This window comes from Tachyglossus aculeatus, chromosome 1 (assembly GCF_015852505.1).
Source record: "Tachyglossus aculeatus isolate mTacAcu1 chromosome 1, mTacAcu1.pri, whole genome shotgun sequence".
NCBI classification, from domain to species: Eukaryota; Metazoa; Chordata; class Mammalia; order Monotremata; family Tachyglossidae; genus Tachyglossus; species Tachyglossus aculeatus.
Window position 1 is genome coordinate 47,600,346 of NC_052066.1, and position 20,335 is coordinate 47,620,680.

The 20,335-nt window shown below is 44.2% G+C and overlaps 1 protein-coding gene across 1 annotated transcript in view; it reads right to left on the bottom strand.

The window, feature by feature from the left end:
* Positions 1-1,923: 1,923 nt before the first annotated feature.
* Positions 1,924-20,335, bottom strand: part of FARSB (phenylalanyl-tRNA synthetase subunit beta) — a 126,294-nt gene continuing 107,882 nt past the window's right edge. The window contains exon 17 of the mRNA XM_038750117.1: positions 1,924-2,607. Within this exon, the coding sequence (XP_038606045.1) occupies positions 2,456-2,607 (152 nt within the window). The 3' untranslated portion in view covers positions 1,924-2,455. The remainder of the gene's footprint in view (positions 2,608-20,335) is intronic.

The window sequence follows — 20,335 nt, forward strand, 5'->3', positions numbered from 1 at the left end:
TTACCCAAAGTCACACAGCTGACAGTTGGCGGAGTCAGGATTTGAACCCCTGACCTCTGCCTCCAAATCCCGGGCTCCTTCCACTGAGCCACGCTGGATGTAGCAGTAAATACAGAAAAAGCACGAGTGCAATCAATAGGCAGAAAAACGCCTTTAAGGGCTTGCCAAAAACTGCAATAATTCTCAGTCGTCCACAGGGTGAAGCTCCACCTGTTTTAGGAAGCCCTCCGTGGAGATTGGCACAAAAGACGGCCCCATGAAAGGTGGCAGCAGCTCAGGACATCATCATCATCATCAATCGTATTTATTGAGCGCTTACTATGTGCAGAGCACTGTACTAAGCGCTTGGGAAGTACAAATTGGCAACATATAGAGACAGTCCCTACCCAACAGTGGGTTCACAGTCTAAAAGTCTAAAAGGACATTTGATGATTTGCCCCAAAGTGACTCTTGGACTCTCAAATTTGCCCTCCTCCAGCCCCACTCTAAGGAGATCCTGGATGGAAGCAGCACGGCTTAGTAGATAGAGCACCAGCCTGGGAGTCAGAGGGACCTGGGTTCTAATCCCACCCCTGCCACCTGTCTGCTGTGTGACCTTAGGCAAGTCGTTTCACTTCTCTGGGCCTCAGTTTCCTCACCTGTAAAATGAGGATTAAGAGTGTGAGCCCCATGTAGGACAGGGACCTGATTAACTTGTATCTACCCCAGTGCTTGGCACATAGTGCTAACTGCTAACAATTATGTTAACTAACTCATGAGAGGCAGCATGGCTCAGTGTTAAAAGCCTGGTTATGGGTTCAAGTCCCAGCTCTGCCAATTGTCAGCTGTGTGACTTTGGGCAAGTCACTTCACCTCTCTGGGCCTCCGTTACCTCATCTGTAAAATGGGGAGGAAGTCTGTGAGCCCCCTGTGGGACAAACCTGATCACCTTGTAACCTCCCCAGAGCTTAGAACAGTGCTTTGCACATAGTAAGTGCTTAATAAATAATAATAATAATGATGGCATTTATTAAGCGCTTACTATGTGCAAAGCACTGTTCTAAGCGCTGGGGAGGCTACAGAGTGATCAGGTTGTTCCATGGAGGGCTCACAGTCAATCCCCATTTTACAGATGAGGTAACTGAGGCACAGAGAAGTTAAGTGACTTGCCCAAAGTCATACAGCCGACAATTGGTGGAGCTGGGATTTGAACCCATGATCACTGACTCCAAAGCCCTTGCTCTTTCCACTGAGCCACGGTGCTTCTCTATGCCATTATTATTATTATTATTATAGGACTATAGGACAATTATGCTAACAACTATGCTATGTTTGCTAACAACTATGATCATAATGCTAACTAGTGCTAACAATTATTATTGGTATTATTTTTATTATTTGGAGGCCAAAGTGCAAAATGGCAGCAGGCTGGTAGTTCTCCTCAGTCAGGGAAACAAAGGGCTAAATTCATTCTGTTTTAAGAAAGAGACGCCAGTTGGGTATACGAATTTGCCAGTAAGGAAACACATCTTTTATGTTTGGTTTTGTTCTGTCTCCCCCTTTTAGACTATGAGCCCAATGTTGGGTAAGGACTGTCTCTATATGTTGCCAATTTGTACTTCCCAAGCGCTTAGTACAGTGCTCTGCACATAGTAAGCGCTCAATAAATACGATTGATGATGATGATCTTTGGTACCTAGGAAAAACTCGTAAAGCTATGCATGTTTATATGAGCGCTACAGAAGGAACCTCTCTGTATTTACTATTCCAATTCAAGGCAGACCTCTCTTGTAGGCGTAGTTCCAATCTAACTCTTCCTATTTAGCACGGGGGTGTAATGAACTATTCCTGTTCGGTCAAAAAAGCTAGAGAGGCCCAAGGTCCATTTACCACCCGGCAGCCAACGTGAATGAAAACAAAATAGAAACCTTGCCTATACAATACTTTACGTTGTCAATAAATCGTTATTTTATTATTTGCCACCGAAGAGCACGTGACAGAGAACAAAAGCTAAAATGCCCAGTCATGCTCACATTCGTTCAGCTTTTGCTCTAATCAATTATCTAGTTTCATGCCATAAGAAAAGAATGAGATTCCTGTTACGCAGAAGTAATCAGTTACAGTATAAAGCTCCACTGTTGTGGAACATTTGTGATTTTTAGGACCGATCATGTGGTCGGCTCGTACATTTCTCTGGTAATATGCCGCTGGGCTTTTACCCAACAATGAAACTTTACACATTGATGGCCTGGCTCTCCCCAGACACCACATTCTGCTCTTGCCCAAGCTGCCCTAATTGCAGTGGAAGGAAGATATTTACCCATGGAGCCAGACAGTGTTTTTCTACTTTATTAAACATTAAAGCACAAATGGATGTTCCCTCTCGAGGGTGGAGGAAGCAGAGGAGTACTAAAGGACCCAGGGGGAAGGGAAGGCGGATATTTTGGAAAAGGATCACACCACACAAGTCCCCTCATCATAAAAAGGGTTCGATATTGATCTCCAGGGCAGAGCAGGGCATGGTCAGTTCAAACTTGGTGATAACGTCAGGATGAAGGACTCCAAGCTTTCCGATGCTCTGACCTTTGGCAAAGATCTCAGCACACCGTCCGGGGAAGAAGGCAGAGTCTGGAAATAAACAAAACAAAACTACGTGAGAAAAATCAATGTTCCTTTAGGCAAAAAGGTCCACGGGCACTTAACATTGAGAATACACCATTCTAACTTTTAAAAACTGCCTCTTCGGTCATTGATCGGGGAAGACGATGCCTTTCTCACACTTTCGAGAACAGAAGGCAATGTCTCGAGGGACGGGAAACAGGAAAAACTGCAGTAAGGCAGACTGGAAAGCCTCTTTCTTAAGGACACTGGATGTTTTGAAATGTGTTTTTCTACAAGAGTTATTACTACAGTGCTCTGCACACAGTAAGTGCTCAATAAATACGATTGATTGATTGACAGATTACAGCAGCTGAATGGGGTGTGGAAGAGTTGATTCCCTGAAATTAAAACAGGTCAACCTGTGTCATTAATAATCTGAAATATCTGTTTTTCCACCTTTCATTTACACAAATCCAGCTTGCTGTCACATCAAGACTGAAGAGGACCGTCACATTTGATTTACATGCCCCATGACTAGTAACGTGAGCTAGATGCATTAGCTGGGCAAAGGTTTCAAAGCGGTTTCAGTAACTATAGTCTGCATATTCTGTGAGGACCCGGCGCTCTTCCTCTATTTTTAAATCGCAGATGCAGTAGAGAGCTATCCCTTCATATTGTCACATCTCACATGACACATTTCTGTGTCAAAGAAGCAGCGTGGCTCAGTGGAAAGAGCACGGGCTTGGAAGTCAGAGGTCGTGGGTTCTGATCCTAACTCAGCTGCTTGTCAGCTGTGTGACTTTGGGCAAATCACTTCACCTCTCTTTGCCTCGGTGACCTCAGCTGTAAAATGGGGATAAAGACTGTGAGCCCCACATGGGACAACCTGATTACCTGTATCCCCGCTAACGCTTAGAACAGTGCTTCGTACATAGTAAGTGCTTAACAAATGCCATTATTATTATTATTATCATCATCCAGGCACTTGGATCTGTGACATTTAGGCATTTGCTATTGCTATAAATTATAGATTATACATTATTTAATTACAGTAACGTCTATTTCCCTCTCAAGGCTGTAAGCTCGTTGTGGACGAGGAACATGTCTCCAACTCTGTTGTAGTATACTCTCCCAAGTGCTTAGTACAGTGCTCTGCACTTAGCAAGCGCTCGACAAATGCCACTGATGATGTTGGGTTTTAAAAACGAACGAATTCAGTGACTGTAACAGGTGAACCAAACCAGTAACATTGTCCTTTGGTGGTTCCAAGTCAAACGTTTAAGTGGTGGCTTCTTTTGTGATTTGCCGGAGCAAAACATCAATTATTAAATTAAAAAACCCTCTAAGACAAGCTGATCGTGGCCAAGTGGATACAGCGGGGGTCTGGGACTCAGAAGGCCATAGGTTCTAATCTCAGCTCTGCCACCGGTCTGCTGTTTACCTTGTGCAAGTCACTTCACCTCTCTGGGTCCCAATTCCCTCATCTGTAAAATGGGGATTACGACTGTGAGTCCTATTTGGAACAGGGACTGTGTTCAACCCATTATCTTGTATTGACCGTAGGGCTTAAAACAGTGCCTAGCACATAGTAAGTGCTTAACAAATACCACTATTATTATTATTATCATTATCATCACCACTCTCCTCAACATCTGCTAACATAAAAAATAGTCTCTCGCCTCCACATCCCATCTCCCCTTCAGTACTACCTAAAAGATGAGGTTCAGGTTGAGAAGCTGATAATTCTAAGGGTTTTTTAATATGCTTTCAACTCATTGGGTTACATTGTTTTTGTGTGTGAAATAGTTGTGTTTGACTGTACTATTTCCCCCCATTTCTGCCTACACTAGGGAGCTGCTATTGAGGTAAGGTATTCATTTTTCAAAAGTCATTCTCATCTAACAGATTTTTAAAATGGCTGTAAGCCATTTATATTTTCTTCTACTTTGGGGATGAAGACTGTGAGCCCCATGTGGGACAACCTGATGACCTTGTAACCTCCCCAGCGCTTACAACAGTGCTTTGCACATAGTAATGCTTAATAAATGCTATTATTATTATTATATATTTTGACTAACCAGCCACAAACCTTTCCTGGCATGAAATTCACAAGCTAAACTATAACACCTACCCACAACTGCTTTTTAAAATCAATGAAAGATTTATGAAATAGCTAATGGTTTTTCTCTAAAATTGGTTCAGAGCTCAGCATTATTTGGTGAATCCAGGCCTAGGGGAAAATGTCTTACTGGCAAGTCAGTGTGACAGCTCTACGCCTTAGTGTGAATAAAAACTTCAAAAATAGTTCTAGAGAAATTCGGGATTCCTGCTAGGAATTGTGATTTTAAAAAAAGGCATTTTATCAGGGTACATCTCCTGGCACTGCAAACATCAATATGTGCCCCCCAAATGATAACTAAGTTTACACGGTCGATTTTATCAATTTTTTCAGGAGTTTTGACACGTCTCTGCTCTGCCATTCACATCATCATTATACGAGGTTGCAAAAGGCCTGGCATAGAGTAAGCATTTAATACTACCACTCTAGTCCCTCTAGAAAGAAAGCTCGCTGGGGGCAGGTTTGCTCGTGGATAAAGCCTGAGAGTCAGAAGGACCCGAGTTCTAATACTGGCTCTGACATTTGTCTGCTGTGTGACCTTGACAAGTCACTTCACCTCCGTGTGCCTCAGTTTCCCCATCTAAAAATGGGGATTAAGATTGTGAGCCCCATGTGGGACATGGACTGTGACCAAAGTGATTGGCTTATATCTACCCCAGTGCTTAAAACACTGCCCGGCACATAGTAAGTGCTTAACAAATACGATTTAAAAACAAAAAAGCCCCAAAACTCTGTTCTATTGTACTCTCCCAAGAGCTTAGTACAGTGCATCATCAATCGTATTTATTGAGCGCTTATTATGTGCAGAGCACTGTACTAAGCGCAGTGCATACAGTAAGCACTCAGTAAATAGCACTGAGCACTATTATATTATTATTATACTAACATTATTCATTATTGTATTAACTGAACAGAATAATAGTTGTGCTACCCAAGCCTGACACATACTCATTGAAATTCTACAGACAAAAGTGACCATCTATTTTTATATCTGCATGAGAGAAGGTCTATTAGAAACTTGTCCAAGTGAGGTGAATACCAAATTGCCTAAGGCTGCATTCATATCATACATTCATTCATTCGTACTTACTGAGCAAGCGCTTAGTACAGTGCTCTGCACATAGTAAGCACTCAATAAATACTATTGATTGATTGATTGATTGAGCACTTACTGTGAGCAGAGCACTGTACTAAGTGCTTGGGAAGTACAAATGGCAACATATAGAAACGGTCCCTACCCAACAACGGGCTCACAGTCTAGTATATCAAAATACAAAACAACCTAAAAACACAAACTACAAGTAACGGTTATGTCTAGCTGTAATTCAGTGTTCCAAGCTACGTGTTCAAGACCCATTTGAAGCAGTGTGGCTCAGAGGACATGGATTCTAATCCCGGCTCCACCACTTTTCTGCTGTGGGACCTTGGCGAAGCCACTTAATTTCTCTGAGCCTCAATTACCTCATCTGCACAATGGGGATTAAGACTGGAGCCCCACATGGGACAACCTGATTACTTTGTATCTACCCCAGTATTTAGGACAGTGCTTGGCACATAGTAAGTGCTTAAGAACAGTGCTTTGCACATAGTAAGCACTTAACAAATGCCATCATCATGATTTCATTATTATTATTATTAACTAATACCATCTTCATTCATTCATTCGATCCTGGTTTTGGCCATTCCTAATGTAGATTCTCCACCTGAGTTTCAACCTGCATAACAGGTAAGTGAGAAGTGTAGGGTTCACACCAAAACCGTTCTCCCTCTCCCTCTTGTGAAAAGGATGCCAGGGGTCTATATTCACTGAAAGAGATTTAGCTCTAAATCTCCCTGTTCTGAGAACTGTTCAGCTAATCCTGTGTTGACAATTGAGCCTTCCCAGTAATTCCTAGACTTCTGACTTGACTGGATCAAAGCTATGAACACTTCTCACTAGCTTGCGACTGACATCAAGGCTGGAGTTATACTCTCCATACAAGCACCTGTGACTCACAAGGATTCAGAGTAGGAATCAAATAAGTGAGTTTAAAGTAAAGTTTAAAGAAAAATACCTCTATGGATGCATCGAAACTGGAAATGCCAGAAAAGGAAATCCAACCAAATTTTCCACACATGGTCATGATATGTATTTTTGAACAATATTCTACTAACCAAATTATATAGAAACGTTGGATCTCTTTGGTGGAGATGTTTGAGCCCAGAGAAAGGAATTAGAAGGTGGAATGGGTTCAGGACAAACAAAAACGCCTATACACCAGATGTTGCCAAAAAAAGAAGCCAGGTGGGAATAATAATAATAATAATGATGATGACATTTATTAAGCGCTTACTATAAAGCACTGCTCTAAACGCTGGGGAGGTTACAAGGTGATCAAGTTGTCCCATGGGGGGCTCACAGTTTTAATCCCCATTTTACAGACGAGGGAGCTGAGGCCCAGAGAAGTGAAGTGACTTGCCCAAAGTCACACAGCTGACAGTTGGTAGAGCCGGGATTTGAACCCATGACCTCTGACTCCAAAGCCCAGGCTCTTTCCATTGAGCCCCGCTAAACCAACAAGGGAATACTCGCTGGAAACAGAACGAAAATAGCACAGGCCTGTGGCACTGACTACCCAACACCTACACTGTTGTCAATACGATAGCAGAACTGAGCAGATCTCATGATCGATGCAAGACAATTTTCACATTCAGATGTTCCCTGTTCTATTCTGAATGTGCCCTGCTCCCTTTTCCCTCAGAGGACCACTGGCAAACAGCACATTGTCACAGTACTTTTAAAACCGGCTTGAAACTTTTTGAGTTCATTGCCAACGAAGTTTTCGATTCCGAGACAAAGAGAGAATGAGAGAGAAAGAGTGTGTGTGTGTGTGTGTGTGTGTTTGTGTGCGCACACATGCTTGTATATGTTGCCAATTTGTACTCCCCAAGCGCTTAGTACAGTGCTCTGCACATAGTAAGCGCTCAATAAATACGATTGATGATGATGACCCCTGGGGGTCTGGTTGAAAGGGGGTACCCAAAAATTGTGGGGAGGACTCTGGACTGCCTAACCCCATCACACTGCCAGCCTGCCCAGAGTTTGGGGGCTGCCCTAAACCTCACAGGGTGTCAGGGCGAAGGAAGCTGACCAATGTTACCCGTTAATCAGAGAGTGGTGTTCACGGCGTAGTGGATAGACCACGGTCCTGGGACTCAGAAGGTCACGGGTTCTAATCTTGGCTCTGCCACCTGTCTGCTGTGTGACTTTGGGCAAGTCGCTTCACTTCTCTGGGCCTTAGTTACCTCATCTGTAAAATGTAAACTGTGAGCGCTATGCAGGGTGGGGACTGTGTCCAGCCCAATTTGCTCGTATCCACCCCAGCGTTTAGCTATATTATTATTTTTTTCCATTTCCAGGTTGGGGCCTGAGATTTTTGGGAGGGGGGTGGGGTGGGGTGGGGGGTGGTGTGTGTGTGTGTGTGTGTGTGTGTGTGTGAGTTTTGCCATCAGTAATCGCTACAGAGGCCTCACATTTTTGTTGTTTGTCCCAAGAAAAATCTACAGCCCACTTAATGGAGAGGGAGTACAAGGACTAGACATCGAACATGAGAAATGTCATGAGTACGTCAGACCAATGGTTCCTCTGATCCAGAATTCCATCCCTGATAGCGGCAAAGGAATGCTTTGAAGGACCTTCTTGACAACAAGGTTAATGGTTAGCGATGCGCCATCCAGCAACCATAACTTCCCTTGTAACGATCCATCACGTACCATCCCTCTGTGAATTTTCTCCAAACCCCTACTGAACCTACTCAAACTTTCAGGCCACTCAATTTCCTGTGGTAATGCGTTTCAAAGGTTTACCACTCACTGTGGGAAGAAGTGCTTTCCCCTCAAGCTTCATAGGGTGCTGCCTTGTCCTGATATGAGGGGATTTCATTAACAGGAAGCAGCATGGCTTAGTGGCAGCAGCACAGGATTGGAAATCAGAAGATGTGGGTTCTAATTCCGCCTCCACTACTTGTCTGCTGTGTGACTTTGGGCAAGCCACTTCACTTCTCTGTGCCTCAGTGACCCCATCTGTAAAATGGGGATGAAGACTGAGCACCCCATGTGGGACAACCTTGTATCAACCCTGGTGCTTAGAACAGTGCTTGGCACATAGTAAGTGCTTAATAAGTACCATCACCATCAATTCCCGTGCTTGCTCTCCCTGATAGTGGAGACCTCAACCAGCCTGAAGACGTTGACGATAATGGTGTACGTATTACGTTCTTACTGTGTGCTACACACGTGATGTTGTCTCAACCCCTGGCATTTAGCCTCATAATGAAGCTTCGTTCCCCTGATCGTCCTGATTGTCGTCTTTACTTTTTATCGGATTTGACTGTCCTTTTCCTATGAATTTTAAGGGCTGATTACTACAACACAGGGAGGTAAAAACAGAAGACTATAATGTGGGATATTTCCAGGGGAATGTGCTAGAATTCATTTTGGTGGTAAGGTAGGCTTGTTTGAAGGCTATAACTTCGGTGCTGGGGCAGACTCTTCTTTCTGACCCAGGCACAGGGTATACATACTTCCATGACCCACACCAATTAATCCATTATAGTTACTGAGTGCTTACTGTGTACTAAGCGCTTGGGAGAGTACAATATTACAGAGATAGTAGACAGGTTTCTTGCCCACAGTGAGCTTACTAATAATAATTATGGTATTTGTTAAGCGCTTCCTATGTGCCCGGCATTGTACTAAGCACTGTGGTGAACACAAGCAAACCAGGTTTGACATAGTCCTTGTCCCACATGGGGCTCACATTCATTCATTCATTCATTCTATCAATCATATTTACTGAGCACTTACTGTATGCAGAGCACTGTACTAAGCGCTTGGGAAGTACAAGTTGGCAATATATAGACACGCTCCCTACCCAACAACGGGCTCACAGTCTCAATCCCCATTTTACAGATGAGGTAACTGAGGCCCAGGGAAGTGAAATGACTTGCCCAAGGTCACAAAGCAGACAAGTGGCAGAGGTGGGTTTAGAACCCATGACCTTCTAACTCCCAGTCCCCTGCTCTATCCAGTAGGCCACGCTGCTTCTCACAAGTAGCTTACAGTCTAGAGGAGATGACAGCCACCTCTGAATCAGTCAAGGATATTTACTGAGCACTTACAGTGGGCAGGGCACTGTACTAAGCTCTTGAGAGAGTACAATATAACAGTTATATATAACAGAGAAGGCCAATCTTGTCCACTTTAAGTTTGTCCTTTCTTGCCTTAACTGTACGCTTTCCTCTGCCCAGTACCCCCATCCTCTGCCCTACCTCCTTCCCCGCCCCACAGCACTTGTATATATTTGTACAGATGTATTACTCTATTTTACTTGACCTTATTTACTAGTCTATTTATTTTGTTAATGATGTGCATATAGCTATAACTCTATTTATTCTGACGGTTTTGACACCTGTCTACGCGTTTTGTTTTGTTGCCTGTCTCCCCCTTCTAGACTGTGAGCCCGTTGTCGGGTAGGGACCGTCTCCATGTGTTGCCAACTTGTACTTCCCAAGCGCTTAGTACAGTGCTCTGCACACAGTAAGCGCTCAATAAATACGGTTGAATGAATGAATAGAACTATTTCTCTTCCCTTACTGACACCCATGCCCATCGCCCTCGTCAGCTGTTCTGGACTTTTAACTCCCTCCTCAGCCCCCTTTTTCCTCCCCCCTGGCACCCATCGCCCACAACGATCTGGCCAACTACTTCATTAGAAAAATTAACACCATCAGGTCTGAGCTCCCCCAAATCACCCCTCCCCCATCTCCATCCCCCCGCACCCCTCTTTCACTTTCCCATCCTTCATTCAATTCATTCAATCATATTTATTGAGCGCTTACTGTGTGCAGAGCACTGTACTAAGCGCTTCTTCAGAGGAGATGATCTTCCTCAAGTGCCACCCCATCCACGTGCACCTCAGACCCCATTCCCTCCCATCTTATAAAAACTCACCCCTTCTCTCCTCCCCTCCTTAACTTCCATCTTTAACCACTCACTCTCCAACGGCTTCTTCTCCTCTGCCTTCAAACATGCCCACGTCTCCTCCATTCTAAAAAACCCCTCTCTTGACCCCAGAGCCCCTTCCACTTATCGCCCCATCTCCCTCCTACCCTTCCTTTCCAAACTCCTGGAGTGAGTCGTCTACACTCACTGCCTTGAATTCCTCACCTCCCACTCTCTCCTGGACCCCCTCCTATCTGGCTTCTGTCCCCTCCACACCACCAAAAATGCCCTCTCAAAGGTCACCAATGACCTCCTGCTTGCCAAATACAACGGCTCCTACCCTATCCTAATCCTCCTCGACCTCTCAGCTGCCTTCGACACTGTGGAACACCCCCTCCTCCTCAACCCGTTATCCAACCTTGGCTTCACTGACTCCGTCCTCTCCTGTTTCTCCTCTTATCTCTCTGTCCGTTCATTCTCAGTCTCTTTCACGGGTTCCTCCTCCCCCTCCCATCCCCTTACTGTAGGGATTCCTCAAGAGTCAGTTCTTGGTCCCCTTCTATTCTCCATCTACACTCACTCCCTTGGAGAACTCACCCACTCCCACGGCTTCAATTATCATCTCTATGCAGATGATACACAAATCTATATCTACTCCCCTTTCTCTCTCCCTCCAGACTCACACCTCCCAATTCATTTAATCGTATTTATTGAGCGCTGTGTGCAGAGAACTGTACTAAGTGCTTGGAAAGTACAATTCAGCAACAGATAGATACAATCCCTACCGAACAACGGGTTCACAGCCTTAAGGACATCTCCACCTGGATGTCCTCCCGCCACCTAAAACTCAACATGTCCAAGGCAGAGCCCCTTACCTTCCCTCCCAAACCCTGTCTCTCTCTAACTTTCCCATCACTGTGGAACGGCACTACCATCCTCCCCGTCACACAAGCCCGCAATCATGGTGTCATCCTTCACTCCACTCGTTCACCCCACATAACCAATCTGTCACCAAGGCCCGCCAATCTCACCTTCACAACATCTCCAAGATCCGCCCTTTTCTCTCCATCTAAATCGCTACCACGTTAGTACAATCACTCATCCTAACCCGACTGGATGACTGCATCAGCCTCCTTTCTGACCTCCCAACCTCCTGTCTCTCCCAACTTCAGTCCATACTTCACTCTGCTCCCCAGATGATCTTTCTATGGAAACATTCTGGGCATGTCACCCCCTCCTCCTCAAAAATCTCCAGTGGTTGCCTATCCACCTCCGTATGAAATAAAAACTCCTCACTATTGGCTTCAAAGCTCTCCATCACCTTGCCCCCTCCTACCTCACCTCCCTTCTCTCCTATATCCCAGCCCGCAACACTCTGCTCCTATGGTGCTAACCTTCTCACTGAGTCTTGTTCTCACCTTCCCTGCTTTCGACTCCTGGCCCACATCCTACCTCTGTCCTGGAACGCCCTCCCTTCTCAAATCCAATCACACTTCCCTCATTCAAAGCTCTACTGAGGGCTCACCTCCTCTAGGAGGCCTTCCCAGACTAAGCCCCCCTTTTCCCTCAGCTTCCCTTCCCCTCCCCATCGCCCCAACTCCCTCCCTTTGCTCTACTCCCCCGTCGCCCCACAGCACTTGTGTATATATGTACATATCAGCAACGTATCTATAGATTTTAAGTTCCTGTGGGCAGGGAACGTGTCTACCAACTCTTTCTCCCAAGCAGTTAGTACAGTGCTCTGCACACGGTAAACGCTCAATACATGCCACTGATAATGTACTCATAAAACACAGCCTATGTATCATGAGAGTGTTAAGGACAAAAGAACACATGCAACACTTGAAAGGTGCCATCACCGTACTGCATGAAGAAGAGGAAGTATCTACCACCTGGATTTCTCCCAGCCTCAGTAATAGAGGGACTGTTCTTTACAGTGAGATTTTAACATGCATAAATTGGTCATTAATGCAACAGTTTTTCACCCCAATAGTTTGGAGCTATACAGTACTACCATGCAGCACATTTCAAGCAAGAAAATTCAGATTTGTTGGGGGAGTGACTTAGCAACTGCCTGAATCAGCTAAACCAAAATTACACTAATCAATCGATGGATAGCACTTACTGAACACCTACTATGTTCAGAGAAAGGTATTAAGTAGTTGGGAGGGCAAAACAAAATCAGTAGACGTGCTCCACACCCTCAAGGAATCTGCAATCTAGTGAAGGAAAGAGACACTAAGATAAATTACAGACACAGAGAAGTAATAGAGTATAAAAGTGAGTACATATATGCAGGAGAGTACCTATGTAACTGACCCACTGGACTGAAATGGTTGTTTAGGGGAAGTAAATTATGGAGATTAGAGATCAATTGGGCAAGGCCTCCTGGAAGAGACAGGATCTCTGAAAGGCTTAAAATACCTGCTCATCTGCTCTTATGAATTCAACTCCGCCTCTTTGCTGTTGACTCCCAAATCCATCTCATTGAAACTTCTGAGCTTGTCCACCGAGGCCCTGATCTGCTATCCTGCCATTTTCAGGCTCTGTGCTGCTTAGATGTTCAAAGGACAATTCTCTATTTTTGTTGCTCTTCGCTCTGGATGTCATTTTTACTTTGGGTTTCTCGAGAGAGCGGGAAAGGTCCCTAATCCTTACTAAAGCCAACCTGAATCCCATACTCAACTAATAGTTTATGAAATGGATGAGGTCACAGTGGTGTTTCCTGCTGCTCAGGTCTAATGGTCTATTCTGTCCAATAATAATAATAATAATAATAATTTTGGTATTTGTTAAGCACTTACTATGTGCAAAGCACTGTTTTAAGCGCTGGGGCGGATACAAGGTGATCAAGTTGTCCCATGTGAGGCTCACAATCTTAATCCCCATTTTATAGATGAGGTAACTGAGGCCCAGAGAAGTGAAGTGACTTGCCCAAAGTCACACAGCTGACAATTGGCGGAGCTGGGATTTGAACCCATGACCTCAGACTCCAAAGCCCAGGCACTTTCCACTGAGCCACGCACAACTACAGACTGCACTATTACTTGTCCCAAGCCACCTCACAATGCAAGCTGCTGGGTTCCATGCAAATTAACACCACTAGTGAAAGACAAATAATAATAATAACTGTAGTATTTGTTAAGCTCTTACTATGTGCCAGACACTGTTCTAAGTGCTGGGGTGGATACAAGCAAATTGGGTTGGACACAGTCGCTGTCCCACATGAGGCTCACGGTCTCAATCAGCATTTAATAGATGAGAGAACTGAGGCCCAGAGAAGTGAAGTGACTTGCTCAAAGTCACACAGCTGACAAGTGGCCAAGGCGGGATTAGAAACTCCTTGACCTTCTGACTCTGAGGCCCAAGCTCTAACTCCAGCACGTGTCCAGCTGGCAGGACATGCCTTTTGCTTCTTTTTCTACCTCTTACTCTAAAGTCCTACGATTTTAGACTTATATAATACCCTTTGAATAATCATAATTATCATTACCTTCATTATGCTACAAAGGCAATTTCGGAATGACTGGGTGCTGACGCGGGCACAGCGGTGCCGTTGGCGACACCCTCAGTGCCTGGAGCAAGAAGGATCTGGGTTCTCATCCTGCCTCCACCACCTGTCTGCTGTGTGACCCTGGGGAAGTCATTTCACTTCTCAAGCCCTCAGTTACCTCATCTGCAAAAAGGGGATGAAGCCCGTGAGCCCCATGTGGGACAGGGACTGTGTCCAACTTCTAGACTGTGAGCCCGCTATTGGGTAGTCTCTATGTGTTACCAACTTGTACTTCCCAAGTGCTTAGTACAGTGCTCTGCACACAGTAAGCGCTCAATAAATACGACTGAATGAACGAATGAATTACCCCATCTCAACCCCAGTGCTTATTACAGTGCCCGGTACATAGTACACACTGAATAAACACCACTGAGGATGATGATTCTCAGGGGGATAGTGTGCAGGTGGTTGTTTCTTAGCAACTCTACGACTCACGGATGTGCTCTCATCATCATCTTCTCCTACTCCCTTCTGTGTCGCCCTTGCACTTGGTTTTGCATCTTTTATTCACCCCTCCCTCAGGTCCACAGCATTTATGTCCATATCCATTGTTTATTTCTTTATATTAATGTCTGGCTCCCCTTCTAGACTGTAAGCTCTTTGTGGGCACGGAATATGTCCACCAACTCTGTTATATGGTACTCTCCCAAACGTGTATTACAGTGGTCTGTCACAGTATGCGCTCAATAAATACCACTGAGCGTGACTGAACTTTAAACCCAGAAGGCAGCTCTACTACAGTACAAAAACACGTGAAACTCGGTAAACTATGAGTCACTAGGGCTGCCTTCAACCCAGATGGTGCTTTAGCGTACCTGCCATAACAGCATAAAAGGCCTGCGATTCTTTGCCCCTGATATTATGATGGGCAAAGACAAAATTAATCTGAAAAATAAAAACAACTTTCTCTGTAAGACCTCAAAGGACTTTCATGGACATGGTTACATTTATCCTTACAACTTTGCGATGCGGAAGAGGCAGGTATGATCCCCCCAGTTTACAGATGGAGAAACTGAGGCAAAGAGCGGCTCAGTGTCACATAATTTGTAGGAGAGCTGGAACTAGGATTTGGGTGACTTTACTGCTCTGTTTTTTGCTGTATTGTACTCTCCCGAGTGCTCAGTATAGTGCTCTGCACACAGTAAGCGCTCAATAGATATGACTGGCTGACAATGAATCACAGGATTCTACTTCAGTACTCTTAGAACAGTGCTTTGCACATAGTAAGTGCTTAATAAATGCCATCATTATTATTATTAAAGACAGCCCTGGATAAACCAGTCCCTGCTGTATTTCCAGACCTGGCATCCAATAAAGCCTTGCTCAAAAAGAAACAAATCATTCCTAAAGTCAAATAACATAATAATAATAATAATAATAAATTAAAAAAACCCAAAAACAAAAAAATTAGCTCTCTTTGGGCTTAAGAATCCTGTGTTTTACAACATCTTCATAAATTTTCATGTTCCACTAGCTGGCCAGTAAACAAAATAAAATGCTCTTCCAAAAGAAAAAGACAGCCCTAACAAAACCGTCATACTCTCATTTCCAACAATGTACAAAGAAGTCAGCTCTTTTGGTATCAATTACAGTAAAGAGCCTTCACACATAAAACAGGTTTCAGTAAGGCTGCGTTTTATGTTGAAATACTATGTGGAAGTCCTGGACAAAAGCCACATTATTTCACATAAATAAGAATTTAATTTCCAATACTCAGTGGGGTGTAAATAAGGCCTTTAATTAAAGCTTTTATAGCATCTCCTCCACACCTATAATTGTCTCTCTCTGCTCAGACAGTACGGCCACTTTGATGACCTTGGGGGCAATTCTCTGGCCAGTAATCCAATGCAGTTCCTAGTCTTTAGCACATTTTCTGGCTAATTGACCTTCAAAGCGTTTGGTGCCCTCCCTAACTCCCTGGTTGCCAAACACCTTTCACAGTTTCTTTCTAACCTCTTCTTTTACAGATTAGAGTAAATACTACAGACCCCGAGTCAGGATGAGATTTGCACAGTCTGAGTCGCTCCTATAATTCTACTGAAGTTTCGGAAGTGGAGGCTTAAGGAGGTAATGGAGTAGACCCTTAATTCGGAACCTACCAGAAGTGTTATCAAATCGCTGCCTCACAATTCCTTAATCTTGAACCAGTACCTCTTTCTGCTGGCTACAGTCAACTTGCCCACTGTTGATTGACACCAACTCATCCTTTCCAAATGACCTGTCTTAATTTTCTCATTTTCCTCACATTTCTGATTAACCTAATTAATTTTGGTTGCTCTCTTCTCATCTAATGCAGAACGTGTTGTATTGAAACTTTCCGCTTTTTGTTTCGCTTTCTCTACAGCCTCCAAATCCAACCAACGCCACGAAGACCTGAACTGGCATAAAAATGAGAAATGTCTTCTCTTCTTTGAGAGACTTAGAACCCAAAAGGCCACAATAGTTCGAGGAAACCCACTAAGAGTAAGGATGTTGATTAGAATACCAACAAAAGTGGACATTACCGAAATTACTTTAAAAACGTAAGCTCAAAAAGAGCCAGGAGTAGAATACATAAGGCAGCACTATCCATTCATCAGGAGCAGGGAAACAAGGGCGGAACTTCCTTTTTTAAAATGATATTTGTTAAGCATTTATTTTGTGTCAGGCGTTGTGTCTGGGGTAGATACAAGCTAATCAGGTTGGACACAGTCCCTGTCCCATATGGGGCTCACAGTCTTAGCCCCCATTTTACATAGAAGTAACTGAGGCACAGAAAAGTTGTGACTTGCCAAAGGTCACACAGCAGACAAGTAGCAGAGTAAAAGCCCCCGTCCTTCTGACTCCCGGGCCCAAGCTGCTTCTTTCATTCAATCATTCAGTCGTATTTATTGAGCACTTACTGTGTGCACAGCACTGTATTAAGCGCTTGGGAAGTACAAGTTGGCAACATATAGAGACGGTCCCTACCCAACGACGGGCTCACAGTCTAGAAGGGGGAGACAGACAACAAAACAAATCATGTAGACAGGTGTCAAGTCATCAGAACACATAGAATTAAAGCTACATGCACATCATTAACAAAATAAATAGAATAGTAAATAGGTACAGATAAAATAAATAGTGATAAATCTGTACAAACATATATACAGGTGCTGTGGGGAGGGGAAGGAGGTAGGGCGAGGGGGGGATGGAAGTTTGAAAATAACAAAGTTGAAAGACCTGGATGTTAGTAATTGGGTAACCTCCTTGTGGAAAGGAATGGGGTCTACCAACTCTACTGTATTTATTGAGAACTTACTGTGTGCAGAGCACTGTACTAAGTGCCTAAGAGAGTATATTATAACAATAAAAAAGACAGATTCCCTGACCACAATAAGCTTACAGTCTAGAGGGGGAGATGACAATTAATAAAAATAAATAAATGAAGGGTATGCACATAAGTGCTGTGGTGAATAAAGGGGGCAAGTCAGGGTGATACAGAAGGGAGTGAAAGAAAAGGAAAAGAGGGTTTAGCCAGGGAAGGCCTCCTGGAGGAGACGGGCCTTCACTAATAATAATAATAATAATGATGGCATTTGTTAAGCATTTACTATGTGCAAAGCACTGTTCTAAGCGCTGGGGAGGATACAAGGTGATCAGGTTGTCCCAAGCGGGGCTCACAATCTTAATCCCCATTTCACAGATGAGGTTAACTGAGGCCCAGAGAAGTGCAGTGACTTGCCCAAAGTCACACAGCCGACAATTGGCGGAGCCGGAATTTGAACCCATGACCTCTGACTCTAAAGCCTGGGCTCTTTCCACTGAGCCACGTTGCTTCTCCTCAAATAAAGCTTTGAAGCTGGGGGGAGAGTCACTGTCCGTCGGATACGACAAGGACGGGCATTCCAGGCCAGAGGCGGGATGTGGGAGAGAGGTCGGCAGTGAGCCAGGCGAGACTGAGGTACGGCGAGTAGGCTGGCATTGGAGGAGTGAAGTGTGTGCGCTGGGTTGTAGTTAGGAGAGTCATGAGGTGAGGTAGGAGTGGGCAAGGACTTTCTTCTTGAAGGGGATGTGGATGGGCAACAACTGCAGGCCCTTGAGTGGGGAAACATGGATTACAAAGTTTTTATAGAAAAATGATCTGGGCAGCAGCGTGAAGTATACGAGTGCCTAGTACAGTGCTCAATAAATATCACTGATTAATTGAAATGTGGGCAGCCTCATGTTCAGCCTAAGAAAAAGGGCATACTAACTCACATATTTTGGGGCTCAGTTGAACATGGTGGGCTGAAACTGTGGTTTGAGATCATGGACGATTAGGGTGTCTCCTGATAGTTCTAGGCCTCACGGTCAACAACAGTCTGCCTGGATTTTGGGGACTGTCTTCCCCCGAGACCACCGGGAGCACCTGCACCCCGACTTAGGAGACAGGGTTGGGTTGTGGAAAAACCTGGAGACTTTATGCCAATCAGGTCGACTTGGTCTCATCTGTGTTGAGGCAGAAATAGGTCCGGCTTAGTTTTCCAAATTTCTGTTTGATTTGAGTGGTTTTGGGATTGCTAATTTTTTTTATGGCATTTATTAAGCACTTACTATGTGCAAAGCACTGTTCTAAGCCCTGGGGGGGGGGGTTACAAGGTGATCAGGCTGTCCCATGGGAGGCTCACAGTCTTAATCCCCATTTTCCAGATGAGGTAGCTGAGGCACAGAGAAGTTAAGTGACTTGCCCAAATTCACACAGCTGACAATTAGCGGAGCAGGGATTTGAACTCATGACCTCTGACTCCAAAGCCCGGGATCTTTCCACTGAGCCATGCTGCTTCTGTGTGATGTTAAGTTTGTAGTTGAGGCTGCCCTTGGCCCATAGAGTAACCTGTCCAAAATAACATTTCCAACCAGACCAGTTCAAAGAGTACTTTTCGAACGCTATCGCCAAAAGCTTTCATACCCGGATGCCTACAGGAAATAAGTTATGTTTCAAATCTCTTCCAAAAATGTCCAATCTGTTTCGTATAAAGATAACAAGTACTTGGGAATTCTTGAAATTTGAAAAAAAAAAATTTCCACCACATATTTCTGTAGAAAGCACTCTATCACTAAACTGTTGGTATGCTTTTCAGTCCAAATGATCTGTTACAGCACCATTTATTTTTAGAGGGTAGAGAGCAGCTCTAGAAAGCCATAATGATCTAAAATGGAATCAGCACGTTCACCTAACATGTCAAAACCACAATAAATTTTTCTTATATTCTGCCCTGGGAAAGAGATTGCGTATCATTGAAAACAAACATCAGTATGTGGTAACTCAACAGATGACCTACTTTTTGCACCTGCAAAAGCACAGCTTTTCATGTACTGAATAAAATACTGTTTCTCAAAACTGATTGGGGGAGGATCTCCACCATAGCACAATTAGAGAGCAGTGTGGTCTAGTGGAAAGAGCACAGGCCTGGGAGTCTAATCTGGACCTGGGTTCTAATCTCAGCTCTGCTGTGTGAACCTGGGCAGTTACTTAACTTCTCTGTGCCTCAGTTCCCTCATGTGCAAAATGGGGATTCAATACATATTCTCCCTTCCCTTCAGGCTGTGAACCCTAAGTTTCTACCCCAGCACTTACTACAATGCTTGGCACATAGCGAATGCCTAACACAATAATTACTATACTATTATTATTATTATTAGAGTGTTATCAGGGTTGTAAATGGAGAAAATAGAAAATTTGAAAAATGCCAAGTGGAGTCAGGGAGGAAGGGAAGGCAGCAAGGATTAGGAGGAGAAAGAGGAGGCTGAGGGACAATGGGGGAGGAGGAGGACGAGGAGGAATAAAGAGGGCAATTATTTCCTAAAGGAAAATGAAAGAGTCGGGCCACTGGGTATGAGGTCCAAGCAGCTCAGGATAAGTAACAGGGTGGTGGTAGTAGTAGCACACAGAAAATGAAAGAGCCTGGAAAATTTACTCCACTTCCAAAGGTTCTGGGAAAGGAAAAAAAATCAAATGATAGTAGTAGTCATTTTGTGTGTGTGTGGGTGGGGGGGATACCTAATTCAAACAAAGAGGATAAAGCTCTAAAACTCTTTTCAGAGACATACAATATTTTAAATTGCATCTAGAATGAAATATTTACGGTACCTAAAGTCTT